Source organism: Neolamprologus brichardi, chromosome 6 (assembly GCF_056152115.1).
Source record: "Neolamprologus brichardi isolate AB-2024 chromosome 6, ASM5615211v1, whole genome shotgun sequence".
Classification (NCBI taxonomy): Eukaryota; Metazoa; Chordata; class Actinopteri; order Cichliformes; family Cichlidae; genus Neolamprologus; species Neolamprologus brichardi.
In genome coordinates this window covers 9,510,044-9,536,549 of record NC_142109.1, presented here as the reverse complement: position 1 = coordinate 9,536,549, position 26,506 = coordinate 9,510,044, and the positions used below count along the sequence as shown (strand labels likewise).

Below are 26,506 nucleotides of genomic sequence, written 5' to 3'. Positions count from 1 at the left end.
GCTTCAGCAGCGGAACACGTCTGGCACTGCGGGATTTGATTCCCTGCCGTTGTAGTGTGTTACTGATGGTGACCTTTGTTACTTTGGTCCCAGCTCTCTGCAGGTCATTCACCAGGTCCCCCCGTGTGGTTCTGGGATCTTTGCTCACCGTTCTCATGATCATTTTGACCCCACAGGATGAGATCTTGCGTGGAGCCCCAGATCGAGGGAGATTATCAGTGGTCTTGTATGTCTTCCATTTTCTGATGATTGCTCCCACAGTTGACTTTTTCACACCAAGCTGCTTGCCTATTGTAGATTCACTCTTCCCAGTCTGGTGCAGGTCTACAATTCTTTTCCTGGTGTCCTTCGAAAGCTCTTTGGTCTTGGCCATGGCGGAGTTTGGAGTCTGACTGGTTGAGGCTGTGGACAGGTGTCTTTTATACAGATGATGAGGTCAAACAGGTGCCATTCATACAGGTAACGAGTGGGGGACAGAAAAGCTTCTTACAGAAGACGTTACAGGTCTGTGAGAGCCAGGGATTTTCCTTGTTTGAGGTGACCAAATACTTATTTTCCACCCTGATTTACGAATAAATTCTTTACAAATCCTACCATGTGAATTCATGGATTTTTTTTTCACATTCTGTCTCTCACAGTTGAAGTGTACCTCTGGTGCAAATTACTGACCTCTGTCATCATTTTAAGTGGGGGAACTTGCACAATCGGTGGCTGACTAAATACTTTTTTGCCCCACTGTATATATATACATATTCTTTAAAGGGGAACGTATTTTCACAGCTACATCCAAATGAACAATGAGAACGTAAATATCAAGTGTCTATCGGGGAAGTATTCCATTTCTCCGAATACTTTGTTTTGTTTGCGACATACTTGCAAAACTAATGACTTTGCCATCAGTCTCAGCTGCAGTGCTTGATGGTAATTTGCATATATTAGCTAACTAAAATTGTGACTATGGGAAAGATAAAAAATTATACCAGCTAAAATCAGAATTTTAGAACTGTTTTTGGTCCCAGTTCTAAAGTTAGCATTTAGTTCAAAGCAAGTTTTAACAAAGGAACACTCCTTTCTTGTACTGGGTTCTGGGTCATGGCTCCTTTTGCCTTCAGAAGTTCCTTAATTCTTCATGGCATGGATTCAATAAGCTGCTGGTAACATCAGACATTTTATCAGACGTGATAACATCACACAGTTGCTGCAGATTTGTTGGCTGCATATCCACAATGTAAAAGTCTTGTTCCTTCACATCCCAAAGGCGCTCTACTTGTTTGAGATCTGATGACTGTTGAGGCCATTTGAGTGAACTCTGAGCTTTGTGACATGGTGTGTTATCCTGCCGGAGGCAGCCATCGGAAAATGTAGACACTGTGGTCACAAAGGGATGGACATGTTAGCAACAAAACTGAGAGACTGTGTTTAACTGATCCTAAATTGTACTAATAGGTCCAAAGTGTGCCAAGCAAACGTAATCATTGATTCAGGGCAGGATGGATCAATGCTTTCATGTTGTTTATGCCAATTTCTGATCCTGCCGTCTTATTGTTGCAGCAGACGTTGAGACTCATCACATCAGGCAATATTTTTTAAATCTTCTATTGCCTAATTTTAGTGATCCCATGTGAACTGTAGTCAAATTTCATCCACAATTTCCTGGTCTTAGCTGACAGGAGTGGCACTCATGTGGTCTTCTGCTGCTTTAGCCTGCTGCTTCAAAGATTTACATGTTATGCATTGAGGTGTTCTTCTGCATACCTTGGTTGTAATGAGTGGTTATTTGAATGACTGTTACATTCCTAGTAGCTCAAAGCAGTCTGGCCATTCTTCTCCTCAACTAGGCTTTTTTTTTTCTCAGAGAATGTCTTGATCACTGGATATTTTCTCCTTTTCAGACCATTCTCTGTAAACCCTAGGGATGGCTGTGCGTGAAAAATCCCAGCAGATCAGAAGATTCTGAAATACACCAATTACCATGCCCTGTTCAAAGTCACCTATTAAATCACCTTTCTACCTCAAACTGATGCTCAATTTGAACTTCAGCAGGCTGTCTTCAGTGATTAGATGTTTGCCAACAAGAGAGCTGTTCAACAAGCAGTTGAACAGCTCTACTTAACAAAGTAACCGGTAAGCATATTTCACCCCTAATACTTCTCTACAAAGCATGTAGGTTTAAATCCGAGTGAGCTGCTGCTGGCCATGCCCTTTTTAGCTGTATTTAAATCCTGTGAAGTGAGCACAGAGGAAACCAAACAGACGTATGGTATATGGCTAATGAAAAGCATAGCTTGGAGTGAAGGACATAATGTGACATAAAAACACAGTAAGCCATACTCAGTGGTTATTAATTGTTAAATTAGTATTTTCACTTCTTCTAATTACAATTTTCAGATCACTTAGGCCTGTGTGCATATGCTTAACGCTAATGGTAATGTTACCCACATGAGCTGTATAAATTGCTGAGATCTTCCTCATGTTGTGGGGATGTTGCCATGACAGTCATTGAGTTAGCATTAGCAGAAAGAAAGACTGAAACAGCGACAGACTGCAGCTGCTTTGAAATGAACTGGTCAGGTGTGTGCCACTCAGGTGTGTCTGTTTACTAGTCATGGCTGTGCTCATCCAGTTTGATGTCATAACCAGATGCAAACTGAATGGCTCATTTAGAGACACACTTTATAAAGTGTGGAGAGACGAAAGAGAGAAGGGGAGCAGTCTCTTCCCACATTTTGTTGGTCTCTAGAAACTCTGAGTAATGTCAACACATTCAGATACCTGTTAATAACCGTCGCCTGCGATCTCATTTTAATATCAGGTGTAAATTGAGCTGTAATACTTTACACAAAGGGTGGCTTTTTGCACTCCAACTCCATTGTTCCCGTGTGTGTATATATACGTGTGTGTGTTTGTGTGCAGGCCTAGGTTTTAGTGATTTTCTGCTCATCTATTTTCTGTCTGCCAGAGAGCATCTGCTTCTGTCTGAGCTGATCATTCAAAGATGGACAGAGAGAGGGGGAGGGTGTTTGGAAATGTGTGTGTCTGTGTGTGCATGTGTGTCCAAACCTGTGTGGCTCATGCTGATGGTGATTAATTCTACAGATGTGTATTCATGAAAGGTGCAGTGTCTTTTGTCTGTGTCCGATCTGCTGCTTTCCTTTTTTTTCTCCACCTCTCTTTATCTTCTTTTCCCCCTCATTTGTGTCTCCCTTCCTACATCCTATATCTTTTCAGGAACCATTATTATTCCCCCAATGCAGTCTGAACCAACACACTTCCACCTGCCAGCCTGTGTGTGTGTGTGCATGTGTGTGTATTAGTGTGTCCTCTGTCCAAAGTTGTTAAATATTCTAAAGACAGAGACCTCTTTTAATTACCCACTAATCACACTTTTAATTACCTGCCACACACACATCCATCACTGACCAGACTGTACACGCACAGGCTCATACACACTCACACCCCGTGTGCGCACAGGCATACACTCACATCCATATCTGTCATTAGGAAGAGTTCTTAACCTATCGACAAAACAGAGGGAGGGAAACCAAAGGGGAGAAGAGAGAGAGTGAAAGACTCCTCAGTGCACTGAGGAGTGACTGATTAAAGTTTGGTTTTGACACTCTTGTAAAAAGCTTGCAGGTTATTACTGCTTGGAGAGACAGGAGAGACAATGGAAGAAATTAAAGAAATGCATAAAAGGTTGGAAGTGCACTGTTTTCAATTAACACCTTTCTTTCTTTCACACTGTAGATGTATTGTCAGATTTCTTAAGCCAAACACCCTGAGGATAGCTGGACAAAAAAAAGGAAAAAGGACATAATGCTGATTGACTGGTTAATATCAGGGCCTAAAGATTATATCCTCAAGATCAGAGAGCCGGATCAATAAGCAGAAGGTCACAAGTTTCCTTTCTCTCACAGACAAATAAAGGCTACATTTTAGAACCTCCTGCTCTTGGGAAATTACATTCTCGCTTTCCGTGCCATAACCTCTTTGCTCATGTATTCACGTGGGAGTTTTGCGTCTATGACTTGGGGGCTTATGTCAAGAAATAAATGCGTTCACACTGTTTAAAATGCTGACCCAAGGTCCCCTGTTTTTTGTTGAAACACGTAGCTATCCATTCTTATTGCACCAAAATCTACTTTCCCTCTTGCTCCGTGCCACAGGGTTTCTTTTAATCGTTATCACCTTTCCTTACGGGATAATTATGAGCTCACACATACAACTGAAATCTACATTGGTATATGAACTCTAATACTCACCAACGAGCTCATGCACATAATTAGTCAATCCCGTAAAGGCTTTTAATTTTCCTGTCCATTTGCACTTGCACCTGTTACAGCAATTTCTGTTCTCCAAACAAATGCTTTCACCTGAGTGGGTGCAGTTGGGGCAGAGCAGGTGGCTAGCATTTAGCAAGAGGCACACTGCAATTTAGGACCTTTTTTGCATGAATTTATTTATAAATAATGCCCCCCTGTAGATATCATAAAATCGTCTTTCACATACTTTTGTTTTCTTTTTTTTTTTTAACCTTTTGACGTACACTTTTCATGTGGACCACCTAAGTATGGAGTTTAAGACAAAATAAAAGGTTTGAAATTAAAGGTGATGGCTGAAATATACTCTCACGCATGCATGCTGCCCATTCCTGGCCAAGGTGGTCTCAGCCTTTTATTCCGAGTCATTTCAATTTCACGCTCGTGTACTAAGGTTGTTCTCGCAAATATTTGCCCAGTTTCAGGAAAACATACACAGCTATCTGTCTGGAACAGGTCAGCATCAGCAATGCATTCACTGATGCGGCTACGAGAGCAAGTCTGTATGTTTGTTACAAAATAATATGAATTAAAATGTGTTTGCCTGTAGGCAGAACCTTTTTCCTTTAGTTGTATTGATTTCCTCTCACCATGGTAACAAGTGTATCCCTTAAAAACCTTGTTTTACAGGAGATGCTGTAACTGTGTGGTTGTGCTGGTGTTAATAATCAACCAGGGACATTAAGCTTGTTTACGCAGCACTATTACTACTGACCTTTAAAGCTACGGAAGCAATTTGTCTACAGTAATATGTTCCCGTATTTTTATAAAGTACCACTGTGACCCCGTGCGCCCATATTTATACGCTCACCATATCAATAACAATTTACAGCAGGTTGTGTTTCTGTAGTAATTTCACTTAACATCAACCAGAGTTAGGGTTGTTGTTACAATGGACCAGTGCATTAAGAATAATCTTAAATAGTGTTATACAAGATTAAACTGCAAATAATGAGATGATAGAAGTCTGTGAAACATTTGATAAATTGACCAAGTTTCTCTCCGTGTAGTTGCAATCATAAAGTTTTACAAATTTCCCTACAACAAGTAAAATCTAGTAAAACCTAAAATTTGATCAATCTCCCCTTCAAGATTGCCTCCTTGTGCACCTCCAGACCACAGTTTCAGCACGGTTGCTAATTCTCGATCCCTCTGTGGACTTGAGGTCTCAGGGAGGGAGAGCATGCCATCTACCTATTGAGAGGTTCTTGGTTTGATCGCTGGCTGCTTCAGTCTGTGTGCCAAAGTATCCTTTGGCAAGACATTAAACCCTGAGTGGCTCCTTGAATATAGGGCTTTGAGTGTTTAAGCAGATTAGAAAAGTGCTACATAAGAGCCAGCCCACTTACCTTCCGGTTATGACCACGTAAACTCTTAATGTCTGAACCACAACTTTGTCCAGGGTCAGGTTGTCAGTGCAGAGTTTGGCTGTAACAAACTGAGGCGTCTGAAGGATCATTGGTCAGAAACAACCTGAAACCACGCATGTCATTGTCTGCAACACCAATAATCTTTGCTCAACACTAGCTCAAATCACCAGATATGGCTCCCTGCAACTTTGACTGGAGCTGAAATTGAAAAAAGAAACTCTGAGGAATCACTGCACTGTTGTGTGTCACAGACACACAAGTATAAGTGGTCAGAGCTTCCAGGGAGAGATCTGAAAACATCAGCCACTGCCCAAGGACATGACGTGTAAGAAGACAGGTATGGGTTTTTTTTTTTGGGTGGAGTCTTTATGATTAAATCTTGTATTAGGCTGCTATGGGTCATTAAATTAAATTAGAGACCATTTTACACAATTTCTGCATCATTCTGACAAATTAACTTAATTTAAGTGGTTAATTAGGACTGCAACCAACTCATCATTTTCTTGATTCGTTGATTTAGGAAAACATGAAAAATGTCTCTACAAATGCCAGCGTGTCAAATGAACTGTATCATAATATATGAAGCAACTTCGGTTAGGCAGGTCTGTATGCAGTGCACAGGGTGCAAACTAGAAAGCATGAAACTGTGAAAAGTAATAGCAAATAATGTCCTGTGTCACAAAGTGAGTTCTGTGTTGTAAAGGCATAAAATCACAGAGGCTCGAGTCGTGCTCTTTACTGACAAGTTCAAATGTTCACACGAACCACAATTAGAAAATGATGTCTCATTATCAACAAGTGTGGTTATTATCAGCCCTCTGCTCAGCCCATATCTGCAGCTGAGCAGAGAGAGGGAGACTGAGAATGAGGTGTGTTCCTCCAGTTGAGAGGAAGACAGAAGGAGCGAGACAGAAAGACGGGGAGAGAAGTCACCGCCAGTTGTGTGGTTAATTGGTAGCAGACATAATTAGTGCTAATTAGGATAATAGCCATTCGTCTAGAGATCCATCCACCTAATGGGACTACAACACTCAGCTGCACACACGCACACCAGCACACAAAAGGAGTTGTTGCCATCCATCCAGTCTCCTTGTGAGAACAATGTGGTCTTGTAGTGTAGCTTTAACGCACGACCTGGTAAGACAGACGAATGCTTGTCCCATGCATGCATGTGAAGGACAGCCTGTATGTGTGCGCGAATGACTAAGAGGCAGACGTAAAGCAGAGGTAGAAAGGAAGCGAGTCATGGAGCTCGTGTAGCTGAACAAACACAGAGTGGAGAAAAGCCTCCTTCCTTTGTTTACTCAGCATCTAACCTCATCCCTCTCTTCCTGCTTCCATCTCACCCTTGGCCTGCTCAGCTTTCCTTTCCTGTACGTTGCCTTTACCCACTTCTCTCTGCCTGTCCCTCCGGCCATGCCAAGGGACATTAAACAAACGCAGCCTGTCCCACAGCCCTCTCTCGCTCTCTCTCTTTCTCACACACACACACACACACACACACACACACACACACACACACACACACACACACACACACACACACACACACACACCAATTACTTTCAGACTGAAGGCCCTAGACTGTGTGTGCTCAAGGATGCTCGGTTATGTGTGTGTGGGCATGTGGGCATGTGTGTATTTTATGGAGGACTTACAGTGGCAGTGGCAGCCAGCCAAGCCAGTGAGTGACCACAGAAAGGTCTTTCTTTCTGTGTCCGTTTGACCGTTTGAAGAAACTGTAAAGGTGATTGAGGATACAAGCCTGTGATTTAGGCACTGCGTTAATTACAAGTCACAGAGCTGCAGAGTGTGTAGGGCGGAAGGTAGGGGAATGTTTTCTGAGTCAGTGAAGGGGCTGTTAAAATCTCTCACAAACACATTAGTGTTCATTACTGTTGTAACCTCTACCATCTTTCTTTCTTTTTTCCCTCTTTCTCATTCTCCCTGTCTTTTTTGGTCTCATGTGCAGTCACATGTACAGGCTGTATTTCTTTGAGTAGAAAATGCATTAAGATTTATTAGCATAGTCACCACAGTACCCGAGAATACCTTCAAATTGAGTTTTTTGAGTTATTAATGCAGTGTAGGGTGAAATTTTAATAAAGTTTTGAATGTGGTGGCAGTTGGGTTGTAAAATATATGACTAGGGGTGTTTACATCACATACTTAAATCTACATTTGGTCTGGGACTGTTTAGTTCCGACCAAAAAACTGGTTTGTAGCTGGGGTATTTACTGTTCTTTTAAAGAGCCTAGTGGTTCCACTTTAAAGTAGCTTTGGGTCTCATGTCTACTAATTGGAAGGTCAGTGGTTGGATCTCTAGCTGCTGCACTCTGCTGTATGGCTCAAATACTTATTTCACTAAATCAATGGTTTCCCCCCACTGTATGTTGCAGTTCATTTACCATCTATCAAATAGAATTGTGGAGAATGTGAGTGGAAAAGCAAAAACCCATTCACATTTTCCTCCTGCCTTTTAGTGAGATTAGCATTTGCAACAGTTGATGTCACTTAAGCAACCACTGTGTATTAAACTCGTTTCAATTTTTTTCTAACTTCGTCATGTGCTTCTGTGATTCAGAAAGCAAATCCACGGTGTGACTGATCACCTCCTCAGATGAATCAATTGTGCCCTGACATGTTCTCCCCCAGCTTTGATGAGTGTGCTTAGTCCATGAATACACAGCGTTTGTTGTGAGAATTAGTGCCTCTGTTTATATTAGCTTTCATACAACTCTAATATCTTCTCCTAATATTTGCTGGGGCTCTGTTTAGTTCCACTGAGACGGGATGGCTCCAGTGTAAGATACTGTTTCCCTGAGGGTACCACAGCACACAGGGATGCCTCAAGAGACCATAATTTACTTTGAACTTTGTGAAAAAAATTGTGAAAGGTCCTGAAAGGTGACTCATGCCTCCATGAGTCATAAGTCCATGGTACACATATGACTGACCACAGCCTTACGTATTTGGTATTTAAAGAACTGAACAGGAACAGATGAGGATTAAAGAGACATTTGTGGCACGAGGACAACAGTGGAAGGTATTTTGGAAACTAAAGGTAATCTTGCTTTACTAAAAAATACTGTAAGAAACTAACGTGAAGATCAGCCGGTATCGAACTTGTCACCTGACACCTCGTTTTTACAGCTCGTTGTTGAGAGAGACGCTTTGGTGGATGTGGGACAAACAAGTCAACAGGAAAGGGTTTTTTTATGCCTGAGTTCAACTATTATAAAACTGAAGCTACCAATTAAACCTAATGAAGTGCTAATTTATCCAAAACTGTAAGCAAATGCTAATTAGCATTAGAACTGCTTCACATCATTAAAATGGTGATACCAGCTAAGTTGACAAGGTGGCTAATGCTCCCATTGGCACTCATGAGGAGCTGCTGCTAAAGGTTAAGGAGTCACACCCAGTATCACTATCAGACAGTTTTCTATTTGAAATCCCATCATGAACTCCATCATATCTCCAGGAATCCTCCCGTCTAAAATGAGTGCTGCACACAGCCGCGTTTTACGTGACAGATGCAGCAGTGAAGTCCCGCCGCTTCACCTGCACAAAACACCCAGGGATGAAAACAAGCTCCCTTCCTCTTCTTGTCAGGAAACCAGCAGACTCGAAGTCCTGCAAGGCTTGAGTTTGTGCAACCTGTACATACAATAATTCACTATGATGAAGCTAGCAAAAAACACAAACTCACTAATTTGCTACTGCTCAGGCTCACTATGACGCCTGCTACTGCAAACGAGCACTAAGCAAAAAAAAAGGCCACTCCCCCCGAAAGTGTTTTTAAAGCACTGCTTAAAATGCACACTTTTTGATCTGAATTTCAGCCTTTATGTCAAGCGAAAAAAGAGTAACTTTTCAAATATTAATTTCTAAGAAATATTATATATGAATAGAGAAAAAAATTTTAACCTGCAAGTTGCTCTTGAATGTCTTCACATAATTTAGGCCACATCATTTGTAAGGGTCCTGTAGGAGGTGGCTCGCATGCAGGTCTGACTGTGTGGCTCTGGGTGTACCCTACGGGTGCCTTTTAATAAATGCGAACGTTAGCCTTTTATCATTTTAATGTAGTCCAAAATGGTTTGGCTTTGATTTAAATTGAGATAGACTAAATCCAGGCCTTCTAAATAGTTGATGCACATTTTTAATGCATCAGCAGCCGCCTTCCATTATTTCTTTCCATTTGGTTCAGTTCCAACAAGCTTATTATAGAGATGTGGCGTTGTTTTGTAAATGCTTTGTTTTCCCCTTGATTACAAGATACAGGAGTAGCAGACATTTAATGTTTTAAGTGTTTGGGGGAATTTATTTAGAACGACTTTAGAGCAACTGCCAAAGCGTACTTAATGGGTCTTGTTGCATGCATGCCCGTCTTCTTGTTGAACACAGCTGGATCACCCTGTTATCTTTGAGTAACTGAAGTGTTAGATCCAATAAGAGGCTTGTAATATCATTAAAGTCACAGTTTTTACTTTGTTAAAACAGATATCTTACTGTTATGTATATGTATAGTATATATATAGCTTTTAGCTACATATGTGTTTTGTCATGGTCCCTGAGGTCTTGGATCCAGTTTTAGATTTTTTTTATTTATGAGTTGTGTTTTCTTTTAGTTTTGAAAAGGATTCATGTTTGAGTTTCTCCTTTGAGAGTTCATGATTCCTTTTGATGCTTGTGTTTCTGTATATACTTTCCCTTTCATATGAATTACATTTTCATCCATTTCCCTCTGTGTTTCTTATTTAACCCTATCACTCCTTCTGTTCATGTTAAGTTACGGGTTTTCCTTCCATTTTATTTTGATAGGCTTTTGTCTCTAGTGCTTTGCATTTTTTTTACTCCCTTGTCTCATTGTCTCTGAGTAGTTTCAGCTGTGTTCCCCACCTCTTTCTATCTTATGCATATGAGTCTCTCCTTGTGATTTATCATGTCATTTTTGTTACTGTGTGTCCTCTTTTTGTGCTTCCTAGTCTCCTAAGCATGTTCTAGTTGTTTGGACTCCTTCTTGTCTTTTGGATTTTGGACTAACTGATTTGATGGATCAAGAAGTATTAAAACGTCTTCCTCACAGCGTTTCATGACATGTTTTGGTTAATCGGGTTAGGTTAAGCTGTGATTCTAAAAAGGCCATAGGTTTTAACATCAGTGTAAATGGTCGTCTGTCTCTGTGTTAGCCCTGCGACAGGCCGGCGACCTGTCCTGGGTTTACCCCGCCTCTTGCCCATTGGCAGTTGGGATAAACTCCTGCCCCCTGACCCTGAATTGGATGTCGAAGAACAAGGATGGATGGTTTCATACTTTAATTTTTTTATGTTTGTCTTTAATCTGAATTTAAACAGGCTTTAGAAAAATCAGAAACTGCAAATTCTTTTCTGTTATGACGTTGTGTTTGAAAGACCTGTCGGTCATAAATTCACATATCTGTTTTGAATGTTGATGGAATAGCTTCTTTTTCCACTGAGCACATCATGACAGTTTGAGTGTGATTTGGCGACTTTAACGCTTCACTTTACTGCTGTGGCAGAGAAATAAACGTGTGTTTACTTGTTGATTTTCACATAGATAAAATCTGACTTTTTAAACAAGAACAATAATATATCTATATTCAACCTGTAGGTTTCCCCCTTGTTTTCGTAATCTGAAACTTAAGCAAAGGTTTCTTATTTTAGGAAACTTTTGAACCATTCCATTTGAACAAAAGGATTAAAGCATGTTCAGCAAATATACTGTAAAACAAATCTCCAACCCCAGGCTGTGGTGACAATAGGTTCATTTAAGCTGTGCATTGGAAATCACTAAAGCACTCACTGTCAAGCTGCTGGAAACAGAATGTCAAGAACTACTGGCAGTGGTCCAGTTCTCTGTCTTAACTCAGTTAATCCCATTAAAAAACAAACTCAAAACAGATCTGTCACATTGTGCGTAACTGCTGTGGGAAAGTTTTGTTGTCTTGTTTCTTTTCTCATTTCACCATCTGGATCACTCCTAACTTTCTCGCTTGCTACACTTACATTACCATCATTTACAGCGTCTTATACTATCCTAGACTTTCTGCCTATCTTTGGGCCCAATTTGCCACAAAGCATCACAACAGGAGCTGGCTGCCAGACACTGCATGAAAAGTAGTTAACGACCAGTTTTGTGTTCACTCTGAGTCTCTGTGCATTCGAGCTGTGTTGAAGAACAAAGGTGGTCATACTAAATATTCCTTTCAAACTAAGTGTGCTCTGTTTTTGCCTTGTATACTCTTCTATTTCCATGTATGCTAGCACATGTTTTAGTAAAGCACTGCATTTAAAAACATTACAAGAGTCTGGCTCCTTGGAAGCAAAATATAATGAATTGAGAGGTGGGTCAAGACTTTTGCATAATACTGTATGTTTTGAGACAAAATCCCCCAAATAACACTTTTACTAATTAGGATGTCATTATGCCAGGATTGTTTATTGGCTTTAGTTCTTATGTCAGCTTTTATTTCAAGTTGTGCAGACAAAGAAAAACACAAGCCAAAAATAAATGCTGTCGTAGCGTATATTGGATGAATATGGTACAGAAGCTTTCCCCTCCTCTATAGATTCAAAACAGTGCACTCGGTGGAGCTGGGTTTTATTGTTACCAATTACTTTGGGATAGAGAACAACACCACAACTCAATTTGACAGGCAATTCTGAGGGCAGGAATGCTTAAAAATCTGAATACTTCACCCCAAAGTAAAGTGTGTAGCAACAAAATCCCCAGCTAAAAAGACAAGTAGAAAAATTTATACAGGCGCACATACACTCACATAAGGTTGCCCTCACATACACGAACATGTGTACGTTAACTATCAATCAGTCTCACAGAGAACGTATTCATGTGTCCGCTGACTTGAACACCAGAGTAAATATTCAGTTCAAATGACTGAGAGGCACAGTGAATGGTCCCAACTGTGCGCCTGCCTGTTTGAGTAGGTGTGTGTATGTATGAGGTGTAATATGTGGGTGGCTGGCTGGCACTAGCTTTGCAGACAAAGCTGCCAAAAAACCCTACCTGCTGTCTGGACTCGGTTTACAGTGTAGTGTCCTCCTCCTTCTGCACTGCTGCCACACTTCTCCACACAAGGCTGCTGTGTGTCAGAAGCATTGTGGTTTAAGAAGGTGGCACGCTGCTTATCAGGGATAGAGGAGGAGGGCAGGCGACTCAGTCCATGGACCTGGCGCACACGCTCACACACAGATCAAAAATACACACATTCACGCACTCGCTCACTCATCCCCTGGCCTGCGACGTGTGTGCTAATTAGCTCTTGGCACAGTTTGGTGTGTGTGTGCGTGTGTGTGCGTGTGTGTGCGTGTGCGTGCTTGTATGTGTGTGCGTGTGTGTAAAGCAGCCAGTGTTGCATTGCGGTCACCCGTTAGTGTTTATTAAGTCTTGGGGCAGTACACTTAAATGAAAGACCAATCTGGCTCGGCGCTTCGGTTCAGAGAAGTCAGAGGAGAGAGAGGGGAGGGTAAAGAGGGGAGGGTAAAGCAGGACAGTTATATGAAGTGATGGGGGGGGGGGTCCTCTCTGTGAGAGAGAGAGAGAGAGAGCCAGAAATAAAATACAAAGAAAATGGAAAGAAACCAAGAGAGAAATGTGCAGATTGTAATCTGAGTGAGAATGGAAATGGGATTTGAAGGAATGAGTCACAGAGGTTGTTATTTATTTATTTTATTATGTGTGTGTGTGTGTGTGTGTGTGTGTGTGTGTGTGTGTGTGTGTGTGTGTGTGTGTGTGTGTGTGTGTGTGTGTGGAGTTGAGGTGCAAAGAGAAAAAAATGATGGGATGCTGTGATTCAGAAAGGAAAGAAGATGGGATGGATGTAGCTGATTGCTGTATTTAATTTTTTCTGCCTTGGGAAAAACTGTCTCTCTCTCACAGACATAAGCATGCAGAGTCATGCACAGTTTTACAACTGGGTTTGTGTTTAATTAAAAGCCCGAACAATTTTGTCCAGTTTAATTAAATGCAGACCTAAAAGAGAGCCGAAAGTCACATGTCATAATAAATCTGAACATATATATTCGGTCAGAATAACAGGACACTCCTAAGCTTATACATATCTATCTGTATGCTGGTGCATGTTTCTGACTGTATTGTCACTCTTAAGATGAGGCTGTGTAGCCACCCTCCAGGTATTGGGAACTAGCACTGACATTTTATTATTTTTTTGAATTATGGTCCTCTAATTTCTGTTGCCTGACTTCTTATTCTTATTGGCATTTCATTTTGTACTTTTTTTCTTCTTCTTTTTTTTATATGAATTTTCCATGCGGGGATGTAATGAGAAATGGAAGTCCTGCCAATTTGGATTAAATGGAACAAGCCGTCAGCCAATGTCATGGCATACAGCTTCACATGTAAATAGTACATATGATGGCATTTGTGAATGGGAAGCAAAAGTTACTCCATAAAGAAATTCTTTTAACTCAACAAATGCTTAGATCTTAATTGGTCTAAATTCAGCTCTGCCGCCCACTGAGCGTCTTTGTCTTTGTTAAATTGGTGAATTTAGATTCCCTCGAACCTCCCAGGCTCTCTCCTACCTCAGACACTGTAGGCGAGTAAAAGCCAGCCCTCTCTGTCTATTAATCAGCATGTGCTGGGTAAAACAGATGTGATAAAATGGGCGGGTCAGTGCACTTAATGAGCTTAACAGCTATAAATTACATTATGGAGCTAGGTGAAGATGCAGAATTCATCCCTGCAGTGAAATAAGTGAGAAAGAAGAGAAGAAAGGTTTGGTTAAAGCCTCCTTTTTTCAGTGAGTGATATGCACACAAAATCCAACCGGCACACATTGACATACGCTCACACAAATAAAGTGTCAGTGTCGGGGTTGAGGCTCTGGCTCTTGAAGTTGTTCTCCTGGGAAATCACGCTGAATAAATTTAGACCTTAGGAATTCTGCCTCGGTTTGAGTGTGTTTGTCGGAGAATCGTCGAACAACTCCATGTGATCCCATGACTCACCACTCCTTTCAATAAATATTTTAGCTAGCAGTTCCTATATTTCTTTCTTGCACATTCAAGCACTTCTTTGTACATCATCACTGGATATACGATAAAGAACCCCCCTGTCCTTTATTGAGATAAGACAGAAGGGAAGAAAGCTGGGAAAGGCACAAAGTAAATAGCCTTAGGGCAGATTTGATCCCAGGGCTCTGCAATAGCTTTATGGCTTATGGGGTTGCCAGCTCAACCTGGTGAGCTACACCAGCACCTCCATGTTTAAATGTTAATGAGTGCATCAACACAGCCATCTTTAAGGCCCCGGTCACACAGGCCTAGAGACAGGTTGGCAACCCCCTGGCCCCACCACTAGCTGCTAGGGAAAAATGAGTACTCCCCAACAGTTATGCTAGTGGTTGCTGGTAGTCGCTGTGAAACTGAAGCACAAACACAACAACTGCTCTCTGAGAAGTAGTAAAACTGTGATAAGTTCAATGCATGCCGGGAACAGAGCCCATTCATCTTCAAAGTAGAAGGTGTGTCTTTTGAAACATGTTGGTTTCAGTAGTAAGGCACAACATTTACTTTCAAGGTGAATGGGCTTCCTTTCTGGTTTGCTAGTAACCAAAGCAATCACCCAAAGCAATCACAAGGAGGTTTTTGGTCTTTCCAACAGAGTTCACATAGCAACAGCAAGAAGTCTCCAACAACCACTAACCAGCTGGTCAGGGAATACACAGTTTTCCCTAGTGATTGCTGGTTGCCATAGGGTTGCCAGCTGGTTGCTACGCCTGTGTTATTGAGGACTAAGCTGTGAATCCTGATAATCACACTGTTTGTGTTTCATCTGCTATTTAATACGTAGCAGCATAGTGAATTAATGATGCTGAATGTTTCCTTATCAAGCGGCAACATCTTCAGTCTTCTTTTAGTTTGTTGGCAAAGACACTGCAGTGTGCTTTCAATCAACTTGTGCAAATCAAGTTACACTTTTCAGATTTTTACAGCATCAAATGATGAGTCAATTAGGCCTCAGTGTGAGACGAGAAATGTTCAGTTTTTCACAATTGCTTAGATGCGTCTCTTGAACCTTTTGCTATTTTCTGAAAACGAAAATCCAATTTCCAAAGTACTTACTCAAAACTTGCTCAGTCATAATAACCCTACTGTGCAGTCATTACGCACTTCAAGAAGTTGAAAACACAATGTTCAGAACATGTAACTCAAGTCTTTCCAACCCCATGTGGTGTTTTTGAAGCTCTTTTAGAAAAAAGGAAGTAATTCTACCAAATTGTGCTGTTCTTGAGCCACTTTGTAGTTGCCTTCTTCCTCAGTTCAGCTGTATTTGACCAGTAGAGACTGGGCTCTGATAACCTCAGGTGGAAGAAGTTGAACACAATTACACCACACCTGTTGTTGCTTGAGTGCAACTGTGCAAAGTTATTAATGTGATGTAATGTAACCTATTTATGTGAGTTCAGAGTGAACAGGCTGCACAGAGAGTTGAGGGCAGACGCTGTACCACCAGTGATAGAAGCAATCTGAGAGGCAGAGGAGGAACGGTGTGTGTAGGAGGTGCTGGATGAGGACGAGGAGGAGAAAAGCACGGCTGAGAAGAGTAATTTCAGATGAAATTTAGTTATTGTGATCGACCACGTTTGAGTTCATGGAACGGGAAGCAGGACAGAAAATTATATGTGGCCCCGAGTGGAAAAAACAGGTAACATCTGTGATTTCCCAATAGCACGAGGCAGGGGGCTTTTTTATGTAGGCATAGACGTTTAGAACAAAGCTTTCAAAACATGTCAGTTTTGAAAGAATCAATGTGAGCCTTTCTACCATTCACCAGATCCTGGGTGCAGATAAAGCAAGTGTACAGAGTATCCTTTAAGGCAGGATCAGAGATCAGGCCAGTGTGTGTGCCCTCTGGATCGATATAGCACAGAGAAGGAATCACTTGTAGACTTGGAGTTACATTTACAGAGTGTTTTAATATGCATTTCACTTGCATTATACAGTGGGTGAAATCATTATTTGATCCCCTGATGAATTTTGGAAGTTTTCTCGCTTCCAAAGATACAAAGAACCTCTAATTTTTATGGTAGTTTCATTTTAATGGAGAGAGAGGGAGAAAGAACATCAATCACAAATCCAGAAAAAAACACATTACATGAATGTTATAAATTGATTTGCATGTCACTAAGTGGAATAAGCATAGCGGTAAGATGTTCCTTGTTGTTGGTCAACAGGTTAGGAGGGATTTTGGCTCACTCATCTTTACAGAAACTCACAGAAATGACTTGGAGGTGTAGCTCTTTCCACAGATTATCTATAGGATCAGGGGTGTAGATTTGGTTTTGGCATTGGTGGGGACGGATGATTCAACCACCGAACCCTGCCCTGTTTCTTTTTTTTCTTCCTTTTTGTGTTTGCTTCTTGATAAAAAAAAGGAGAAATATACTTGCCTACATATGGTATTCTGCATGCTTTTAAACCATTTAAAATTACAATTCATAGTTTTATATGTGAATTATATGATGTTACTATTAAAAGTATTTTAGGCTTTAGTTTACTTCAGCCATATTCCATATAAATCAGGTATCATACAAAAATAAAAATAGCTTCATATAGAGTCATGACAATAAAAGAATATGACTTAAGGACTTAACAACATTACTTCAGTTATAGTACACCAACATCTCTTACACATTAGCACTAAGGGAACACTGAATGACCTGGTGGTTTTCGTCCATAAAACTGCTCATCTAAGATTACCACAAAGTAAAAGATCTCTCAGCAAAATTATGCAACATTTTAGGCACACAATACAAACATTGCTGATGAGTCACACATCAGTAATGTTTGTAGGGTGAGTGCATTTTTAAAACAATTTGTGCAAACAGCACTGCAAGATGGAATATTTGCAAAATCATGACTACCTCATGATATTTTGTCTCAAAAATTAACCCTATGCATATGTCAGTGCCATTAGGATGAAATTATTGTGTCACCAACATTTTAACGTTAGACATATAATGTTAACAGCCTCTGTAAACTAATATCCTGGCTTACTCGAGGCTGCCGTTTTCTCTGACAGTTTCAATCAAAATTAGAAATGCTACTGTGGGAGACTGAAATAACCAATAGTGGGCCATAGCCTAGCATAGCCTGTAACTTTATTATGACGGATACATTTTATGAGTGAACTTGACTTTAAGTGACTTACAGGTTTCTTTAAAACACTCTCTTATATCCAGCTTCTTCCTTTTTGCTGCCGTCCTCCTCTCCTCCTCGCAGCGCAGGCTTGCCGCTGATAAAACTAAACAGAGCTCACTGAAAGGCACAGCCAATCACATTGGCCATATTTGTCATATGAGGTAGGACTCCAGTAGAGAACGTAATTTAACTCTTTCTGCACCGCTAGGTGAACGAGACGTTGACAGATCGTTTTTCTTTTCTTTCTGTCGGTTTTGTTTTTCTTTACTCGAAGAGATCAGATTATTGGTGGGGACGATTCAATAATCGCTGGATATTGGTGGGGACGTGTCCCTTCTGTCCATGCCAAATCTACGTCCTTGTATAGGATTGAAGTCTGGAGACTGGCTAGGCCACTCCATGATCTGAATGTGCTTCTTCTTTAGCCACTCCTGTGTTACTTTTGCTGCATGTTTTGGGTCACTGTCATGCTGGAAGACCACTGAAGATGGGTCTTCAGCAGAGATGGGCAGTAACGCGTTACTTGTAATGCGTTACTGTAATCCGATTACTTTTTTCAAGTAATGAGTAAAGTAAGGGATTACTATTGCAAAAATGGTAATTAGATTACCGTTACTTTCCCGTAGGAACGCTGCGTTACTGCGTTACTAAAACCGTGATTTTTTTGCGAGAATTTCTCATGACAGTGACGTAAGCAAGTGCGACGTTCGTGGCAACAGCTGTGTGCAGATCAACAGTGGATAATATATCGAGTGCAGGAGAGAGTATGAGCATGCAGCGTTTAAAGCGTGGAAGTACTGACCTTACTTTGAGTTTGATTCCATAAAAAGTGACAAAAACATTAGCGTTCGTTGTGCGTGGGAAGAAAACTTCTTTTTACAGCGAAAAAAACCCCTAAACCTCAGAGCAAGCACCGAGGGCGCTACAACGTGATGGGAAATTCACAGAGAAACTTGCGGATTCTTCCACTGACCGCTGTGGCACACCTGCACCAGGGCAAACCTCCGCCTATCCCACTCCTGCTTTACAGGTGAAAATAGAGCAACAGGACCGCTAGTCTGTGACTTTATTTATTTTCTGCTGTGTTTTACTTGCATCTATTTGAAAGAGTGAGTGTAAACACAAAAAAATATATATTTTATGTGCTGGAATGTGCAGAAAATAGGTATAAATGTTAAACTAATTTCTTCCAGTCAGAAAATGTTGCATATAATTAAATTTTTGCTTGATGTATAAAGTTAAAAGATTAAAACTAACAAAACAAGTTTTAAAAGGGGACTTTTCCATTTGATTACATTTTGTATGATGGATTATGCAGAAAAAGTAGAATTGGGCTGAAAGATCTATCGCTTCCCATAAGGAAAAGATATATATAAATCTTATAAAGTTTGTATCTGTCTTGTGTGAAACTTGTATGAAAAGCATACAAGAGTAAAAACAGATATAAGATCCCTTGAAAAATTATATAATGAAACTTGTATGTTTTGGATACTTACTAAAACAATATATGAAAGTAATGAGAAAGTGGCCACTTTCATGAGTTAAGTCATATAAGTTTTTACTATTTCTTTTCCATATGGGTTTATTACCTATCCAGGTTGTAAATCGTGTTTTTAAAAAGCAACTAAGTAACTAAGTAATTAATTACTTTTGAAAATAAGTAATCAGTAAAGTAATGGGATTACTTTTTTGGGGAAGTAATCAGTAATTAGTTACTGATTACTTTTTTCAAGTAACTTCACCAACACTGGTCTTCAGTGGTCTGGCTGAGCGCAGGAGTTTCATGTCCAACATTTTACGATACAACTTCGCCAACTGCTGGTGAAGTCGTGTTGTAGCATTAGCAGAAAAACAAAAGTGTAGCGTTTCCACCTCCGTGCTTGACTGTGGGGTGGTGTTCTTTGGTCCACACTCAGGATTTCTCTCCCTCCAAACGCAGTGGGTTGAGTTGATGCCAAAGAGCTCAATTTTTGTTTCATCTGCCCGTAGCACTTTCTCCCAAGCCTTCTCTATCATCATCTAAATCATTTAGATGTTCACTGGCAAACATCAGAAGGAGCTGTACACGTGCCTTCTTGAGCTGGGGGACCCTGCTGCAAGATTTCAGTCCATTATGTCATGGCACGTTACCATTGGCGTTCTTGGTGACTGTGCCAACTGCCTTCAGATCATTAACAAGCTCCTCCTGTGTAGTTTTGGGCCGATCCACCAACTTCCTCATGATCATCCTCACTTCCATGTGAGGTGATTGATTTTAAATTTCTTCCATTTCCGAATAATCACAGCAGTTGTCACCTTCTTTCTCTAAGCTTCTCGATGATGTTCTTGTAGCTCATTCCAGCCTTGTGCAAGTCTACAAATATTGTCCCTGATGTCCTTTGACAGCTCCTCGGTCTTGCCCATGATGGTGGAGATGTTGGAATTTTTGGAAGTTTATTGCTTGTAGTGCTTAACAGTTTTCAATATTCAATTTATTTTACAGAAAATGAATTTGTGTGGTTTTTGTAGAAATGCATATATTTTATGAAGTTTGGTTTTCTCTGGTGCTACATTCCCCATTTTTGATGTAGTTTGCAAAAAGTGCTCTGTAGTGTTTTTATTTAACACTCGCTGTGTGTATGATCTTTAAACATGTTTGAGCACGATAAAGCAGTTTGGGGGGAGATTATGTTTGATTTTGCCTCAGGAGTGAGTGGTTTTATGTATTTAGTTTCAAAATTGGGTTTTGTGTTTACAGTTTGGAGAAAGAAGATGGAAGGTTTCAAGAGGTGTGCTTTTGGTAGTTATGAGAGGCACTTATATTTGTGTTTATTTCCTTCTTTGGCTCTCATATAGTATCGATTTAGGTTGTCATAAGTGGCATGTTTTGTTTTGTGTTCCAGTTGGCAATGTGCCGATTGAGTTTTGGGCACATTCACTGCTGCCAGTTCAGCACTGCTGAACAATGGCCACAGAAAAATACACATATCTTACAAGCACACAGACAGAGGCTAATTTTCACATGTAAGCACTGCCCTTCTTCTTATACATAAACTATTCAAACAACCGGTGTTCACAGTTATAGCTTCTTTTGTTTTTCTACTGTTTTTTAAATGCAGTGAAGTATTTGTACAGCCCAGGCTCTACAGAAACAAGCTGACTGTTTAATAACAACAGACAGTCGTCTAACTTTACTGCGCTCTATTCTTGCTTCGATCTTATTGATTTCATTTCATTGTCGGGCTCTCTGAATATTTTTGTTTGGGGGGGAGTTTCCATCCTCTGACATGCTGAAAACACCAGTAGCATCACTAAAAACATCATCTTGTGTTTCCTGCCTGGCGGCATCTGTTGCCAGACAGACGAGTTCAAACGCCTTCGAAATCTGAGTGCAACAAAAATATTTTCTGTTAGCATTTCTCCCACAACATCACCCTCAAAAAAAGTCAGTTCTTCCCATTATGATCTCCTGAAAGTCAACGGCAACGAAAAATCTCTTTGTGAGTCTCTGTGTGCTCAAGTAAGAACACTTTTAGATTTTGCGTGCTTGTGATCGTGTGTGCTTGTGTACCAGCGTGCTGCATGTTTGTGGCATATTGATTGCCGCTGCTATGCGGGGAAATGAGGATGGATCAGTGTGAAGAAGGAGGAACAGAAGACAATACACAAACAGTGAGAGTGGCAAAAAGAATGAAAGATACACAAAATGAGCTACATATCAATCTGAGACAGGAGGAGAGATTTATTTAAGCTCTCTGAATCCTCTTTCCTTTCTGATGCTTGTATTCAATGTTTCCCTCCCCCATTATGAATTCCAAATGATCCATGTAGCAAATACTCTTCTCTTGACAGAGTCTTAGTTTGAGCAGTGTTCCCGTCTGAGACGGAGCAGTGCCCGAAGGAGGCATGTTTTGCTTTGGGAGTGCATTGTTGTGTTTTCTAAACTCTTGTTCTCTGTGTGTCTTATTTGTTCCCTGCAGAACAATCACTTTGGACAATCAGCTGGTTGTCTTGGCAACCGCTGCAACGGACGCCGGACGTTATCATGTAGAGGCGGTGAACGAGCTGACCGGCGAGACTGTGACAAGTCCTGCTGTCTACCTGAGCATCTCAGGTAAAAATAAATAAATAAAAGATTTTGATTATAAAAAACATGTTAAATTGGTATTTAATAACAGTGCAAACCGCCCATCTGGTTAACACTATGCTCAGTATTAGCATTAGTTTGGTCTGCAGTCAAACCATCCAGCATATTTCTGTCCCTCAAATATTTTTCTGTTGGGGTGGGGCTTCATTAGGTTTTCTGTGGTTGTTGTGTGGATAAATCTGAATCCCTTTTACAGAACATAGCTCCCTTTGATTGATAGAGAAGACAGTTTTGAGTGTCGGGCTAATTACTAAACCTGAAAATGAGCTGCAAAAGACATGAAGAGATGATTAAAAACATATCTGACACATCAGAGAAACAACATACTTGTGCACACATTATTTGCAAACTAAAATGCTGGAGGTCTTGGCTCATCATTAAGTAGAGATGCTTGAATTATTGATTTGATTATTAAAATCTCAAATTAGAGATTCCAGCAACCAAAAATTACCATAATGCAGCCGGCAGGAGTTTTATTAGAGAAGCATCACCACTCACATGGTGAAGCTCAACAACAAATAAACTCGGCATCACAGAGTGATTTTTAATGAGTCTTACATCTAGTAGGGAGGAACCGGCTTGTAGAGAGATCAGGAACCAATAATAGATCTCTGTTTTGGCCAATGTCAACAAGCAAGTGAGACATAATTTTATAAGATATTTGATGGACTTAAAGCTTTGAAAATTTAGAGTGTTGCCAATTTTTGGTCCGAAAGGAAATCTGTCTCAGGCACGTAAAGTCATACAGTGTGTACTACACTCACCAGCCACGTTGTTGTTCAACCGCTCATTAATGCAAATATCTATTTAGCCAACCACAACACCAATTCAGTGCATTTAGGCATGTAGTCATGGTGTAGATAACCTGCTGAAGCACAAATGGAGGATCAGAACGGTGAAGAAATGTGAGTTAACTGACTTTGAATGTTGGTGCCAGATTGGCTGGTCTCAGAATTTCAGGAACTGCTGATCTACTGGGACAGACAGAGAAAAGACTTAAAATATTAAGTGAGCAGAATTTCTCTGGGTTAATGTCAGAAGTTAAAGAAGGACAGCCAGATTGCTTCAAGCTGATAGGAAAGCAACAATAACTCAAATAACCACTTGTTACAACCAATGTATGCAGAAGAGCATCTCTGAATGCACAAGATGCGAACATTGAAGCAGATTGGTTACTGCACTAGCTAATAACAGGAACTGAGGAGAGTGAGGCTAGATGTGGGATGAGCAATACTGGACAACAGAAAATTTGAAATTTTTTGCTCATTTCATGAGTCTCAATTTGTCTTGTGATTGTCGTTTAATAGGTTCATAACTTGATGTAAACAACGTGAAAACATGGATCCATTTTGCCTTGTTTCAACAGTTCTGGCTGGTGGTGTGGGTGAAATCTTTTTGGCACACTTTGGCCCCTTAGTACCAACTAGATCATTTAAACACCACAGCCTCAGTACTGTTGAGGACCCCTTATGCCTTATGACCACAGTGTACCCGTCGTCTGATGGCTGCTTCCAGCAGAATCACGCACCATGTCAACTCAAACTGATTTCTTGAACATAACAATAAGTTCACTGTACAGAAATGGCCTCCACACTCACCAGATAGTGTTTCAGATCAGTCCAGTAGAGCATCTTTGGGATGTAGTGAAACAGGAGATTCAAATCATGGATGTGCAGCCAACTAATCTGAAGCAATCTGAAGCAACTGTGTGATGCTGTTATGTCAATATTGACCAAAATCTCCAAAGACCAAAGGTTCCAGCAACTTGTTGAGTCTATGTCAGGAACAGTTACGGCAGAACAGGGTCGAACCCAGTACTAGTGAGGTGTACCTAATAAAGTGTCTGGTGAGTGACTTTAAAGAAACATGCATTGGCTTTGGGTCTTTAGATGACATGTAATGTGTAGACTGTACGGGTTCCCATACCTCCCTATCCATGATCTTCCTACTTTAAATGCTTTTTCCTCCCCTTGGTTGATGTTCATGTGTGTGTTTCCTTGAAACATGAGAAGTGTTAGTTTTGTTGTATACTCTACTGTACTATGCTTTCTTGTTATTCTGAGCTTTTTGCTTCCTCTTGACTGTCAAAAACTACAAGAGTTAGATCTTTGTGGTTGATCCAGTCATTTCATTGAGTCTGCAAGCTTTGACTGTGCTTTTACTTGTAAAAACAGCATGCACTTATTGTGTGTTGTTCACTGTTATGAATGACAAGCAGCTCTTTGTTCATTTCTCCGGAAACAGGCTTCAGTCAGAAGAACTGCAAAGTTTGATGGATTTTAGCCTCTCTGTGTGTTCCCGTCTCTGTCGTGGCCTTTATCGCTGAATCACTTTATTGCTGTATGCCTCTCTCTCTATCTCTTCTCCTTGGAGGCCGGAGGATTGACTCTACTGTCTAACAGTCCTTCACTTGAAGTGTTCACCATGGTTAAATGAAAGCGAGAGGGAGGGAGGGAGCCCTCTGTCCCTCGTGGCTGTATAGAGTTTTAATTAGATTCTCTTTACAGGGTTGTATCCTTTGGCATCCTTTGTCACAACTGCGCGCACATACACACGCACACACGCAGACACACACACACACACAATCAAGTAAATTTAGGCACAGTACCTTGTTACAGCTGTCAGTGTGAAGTGCTCCCGTGGGCGTTTTTAGGAATAGTAAGGGTATAGTTAGGTTTCACTGATCAGTCTTCGGCCATAAACAGCTATGCATGGTTGTGTGTGTGTGTGTGTGTGTGTGTGTGTGTGTTTGTGTGTTTCTGTTCAAAACTGTGTTTTCTACAATAAACATTTTCTGGGTAAATGCCTTTTTCTATATAAAAGCATATTTCAGTTATTTGTTATTGAGACAGGGAAGAAATAGAAGATCATGGAATTCGATAAAAACAGGGACAAACCAAAGAGGTAAAATGTTGCAAATCGTGCAGGGTGTGAAAAAGAGAGCGTGAGCAAGGAAACATGGAAATAACAGATTTTTATTCGTGTATTTTCTTTTGCTCAGGGCTGTTTTTTTGACATTAAGCATCACATTGATCACTTGGTTGGTTTTGGAAATGGAAAAGGTGTTAAGCCTAGTTTTGAACACTATGTAGCTATTGAATGCACACAGATGCCACTGATTATAGCCACAGAGAGAAGGAGACTGAGCCTGTTAATGACACAGATGAGTCGAGGGTTGTTGTCAGGAAATTTGAAGGAGAAAAAAGATCAATTTAAGTCAATGAAGTGTTAAACACTTAACTTAGTTAACTGACACAAGAGAACATGTGAATGAACTCTCGCAAATGGTGTTTTCGTTCATGTCTTCCACCACTTTGTTCTTATTTTCCCACCTCTTCCTTTACATTTCCTGTTCTGTCGCTTCCCTTCATTTCCTGTCTCCCCCTCTCTTCTCTTCTCTTTCCATTAGGCAGCCTGTAGAGGATCTGAAGGCAGAAGTTCATAGCTGTCAGTCATATTTCTAAAAATGTTGTCTTTCTCTTCATAAATTCAGCAGAATAAATGAGGTACCTATTTTCTATTCTCCCCTTTCTTTCTTTGATTCAAGCATTGTGCTCAACAGACAAGAACGAGGGAGAAAAAGGACTGGTAGAGACAGAAAGACTTAATGAAGTGAGACGTGGGTGTAGACTGAGGATATGACCAACAACCTGTTCATGTCAGGACTGCTGTTGATGAAAGTGTGTGCCCTGCACTCACACACGTACACAGACACACACACGGACACAAGAACAGGCATGAAAAGTTAAGATATTGTCACATTCGTAAAACCTTTCTGTCACATTCATGCTGTGGCACGACCAACACTCAAATTCTTTTTGCTAATCCGCAAAGCCTGCAAGGGCCGAGGAAAGTGTCAGACAACCAGCTGCATGCCCTACCTACTTGACAGATCCATTATCTGCATGTCCCTGACCACTGTCCTGTAAGTGTGGCCTAGACTGCTGGAAATAAAAAGCAGTAACTGTCATCCGTGGTCGAGCTGGAACAGCCACAATTGATAGCAGCTCAACAGCTTGGTGAGAGGTCAGACACTGTAATCACTGGAAGTACAGCCTGCCTCTAAAATAAACAGCTCCTGGAGCTTTTTATCGCCGCCGACAACATATGGTGTTAGAGACGACATTTTCAGTCAGTTATCGCCGTGGACTGAACTTGACAGATTGACAGAGGTTGAATTTCATAAAGGAGCGCGTGGCACGTCAATATCCATTCAACGGAGCACATTCTCATCTCTACAGTCACTCCAGGGAGGCGGGGTCAGGCTCTATTGAGTGGCTCTTCTTTATTATTTACAACGTACACACGCTTGATTCATTGTGTACTTGTGTATGTTTGCATTAGAGAGAACATGAACACTAATGGCCTCAGGGCATCTCTGTTAGAGGCAGGAGATCAGCATTCCTGCTTCAATTGTTTGAGCTTCATGCATACCTGCAATCATCACTACCTGTCGCTTTCTGTTTAATACACACACACACA

The 26,506-nt window shown here is 40.8% G+C and overlaps 1 protein-coding gene across 2 annotated transcripts in view; it reads left to right on the top strand.

The window, feature by feature from the left end:
- The window catches only part of sdk1b (sidekick cell adhesion molecule 1b), a 277,836-nt gene that overhangs the window by 124,236 nt on the left and 127,094 nt on the right, over positions 1–26,506 (top strand). For both annotated transcript variants that reach the window (XM_006796155.3, XM_006796154.3), the window contains exon 5: positions 21,858–21,991. In XM_006796155.3, coding sequence (XP_006796218.2) covers positions 21,858–21,991 — 134 coding nt within the window. The remainder of the gene's footprint in view (positions 1–21,857; positions 21,992–26,506) is intronic.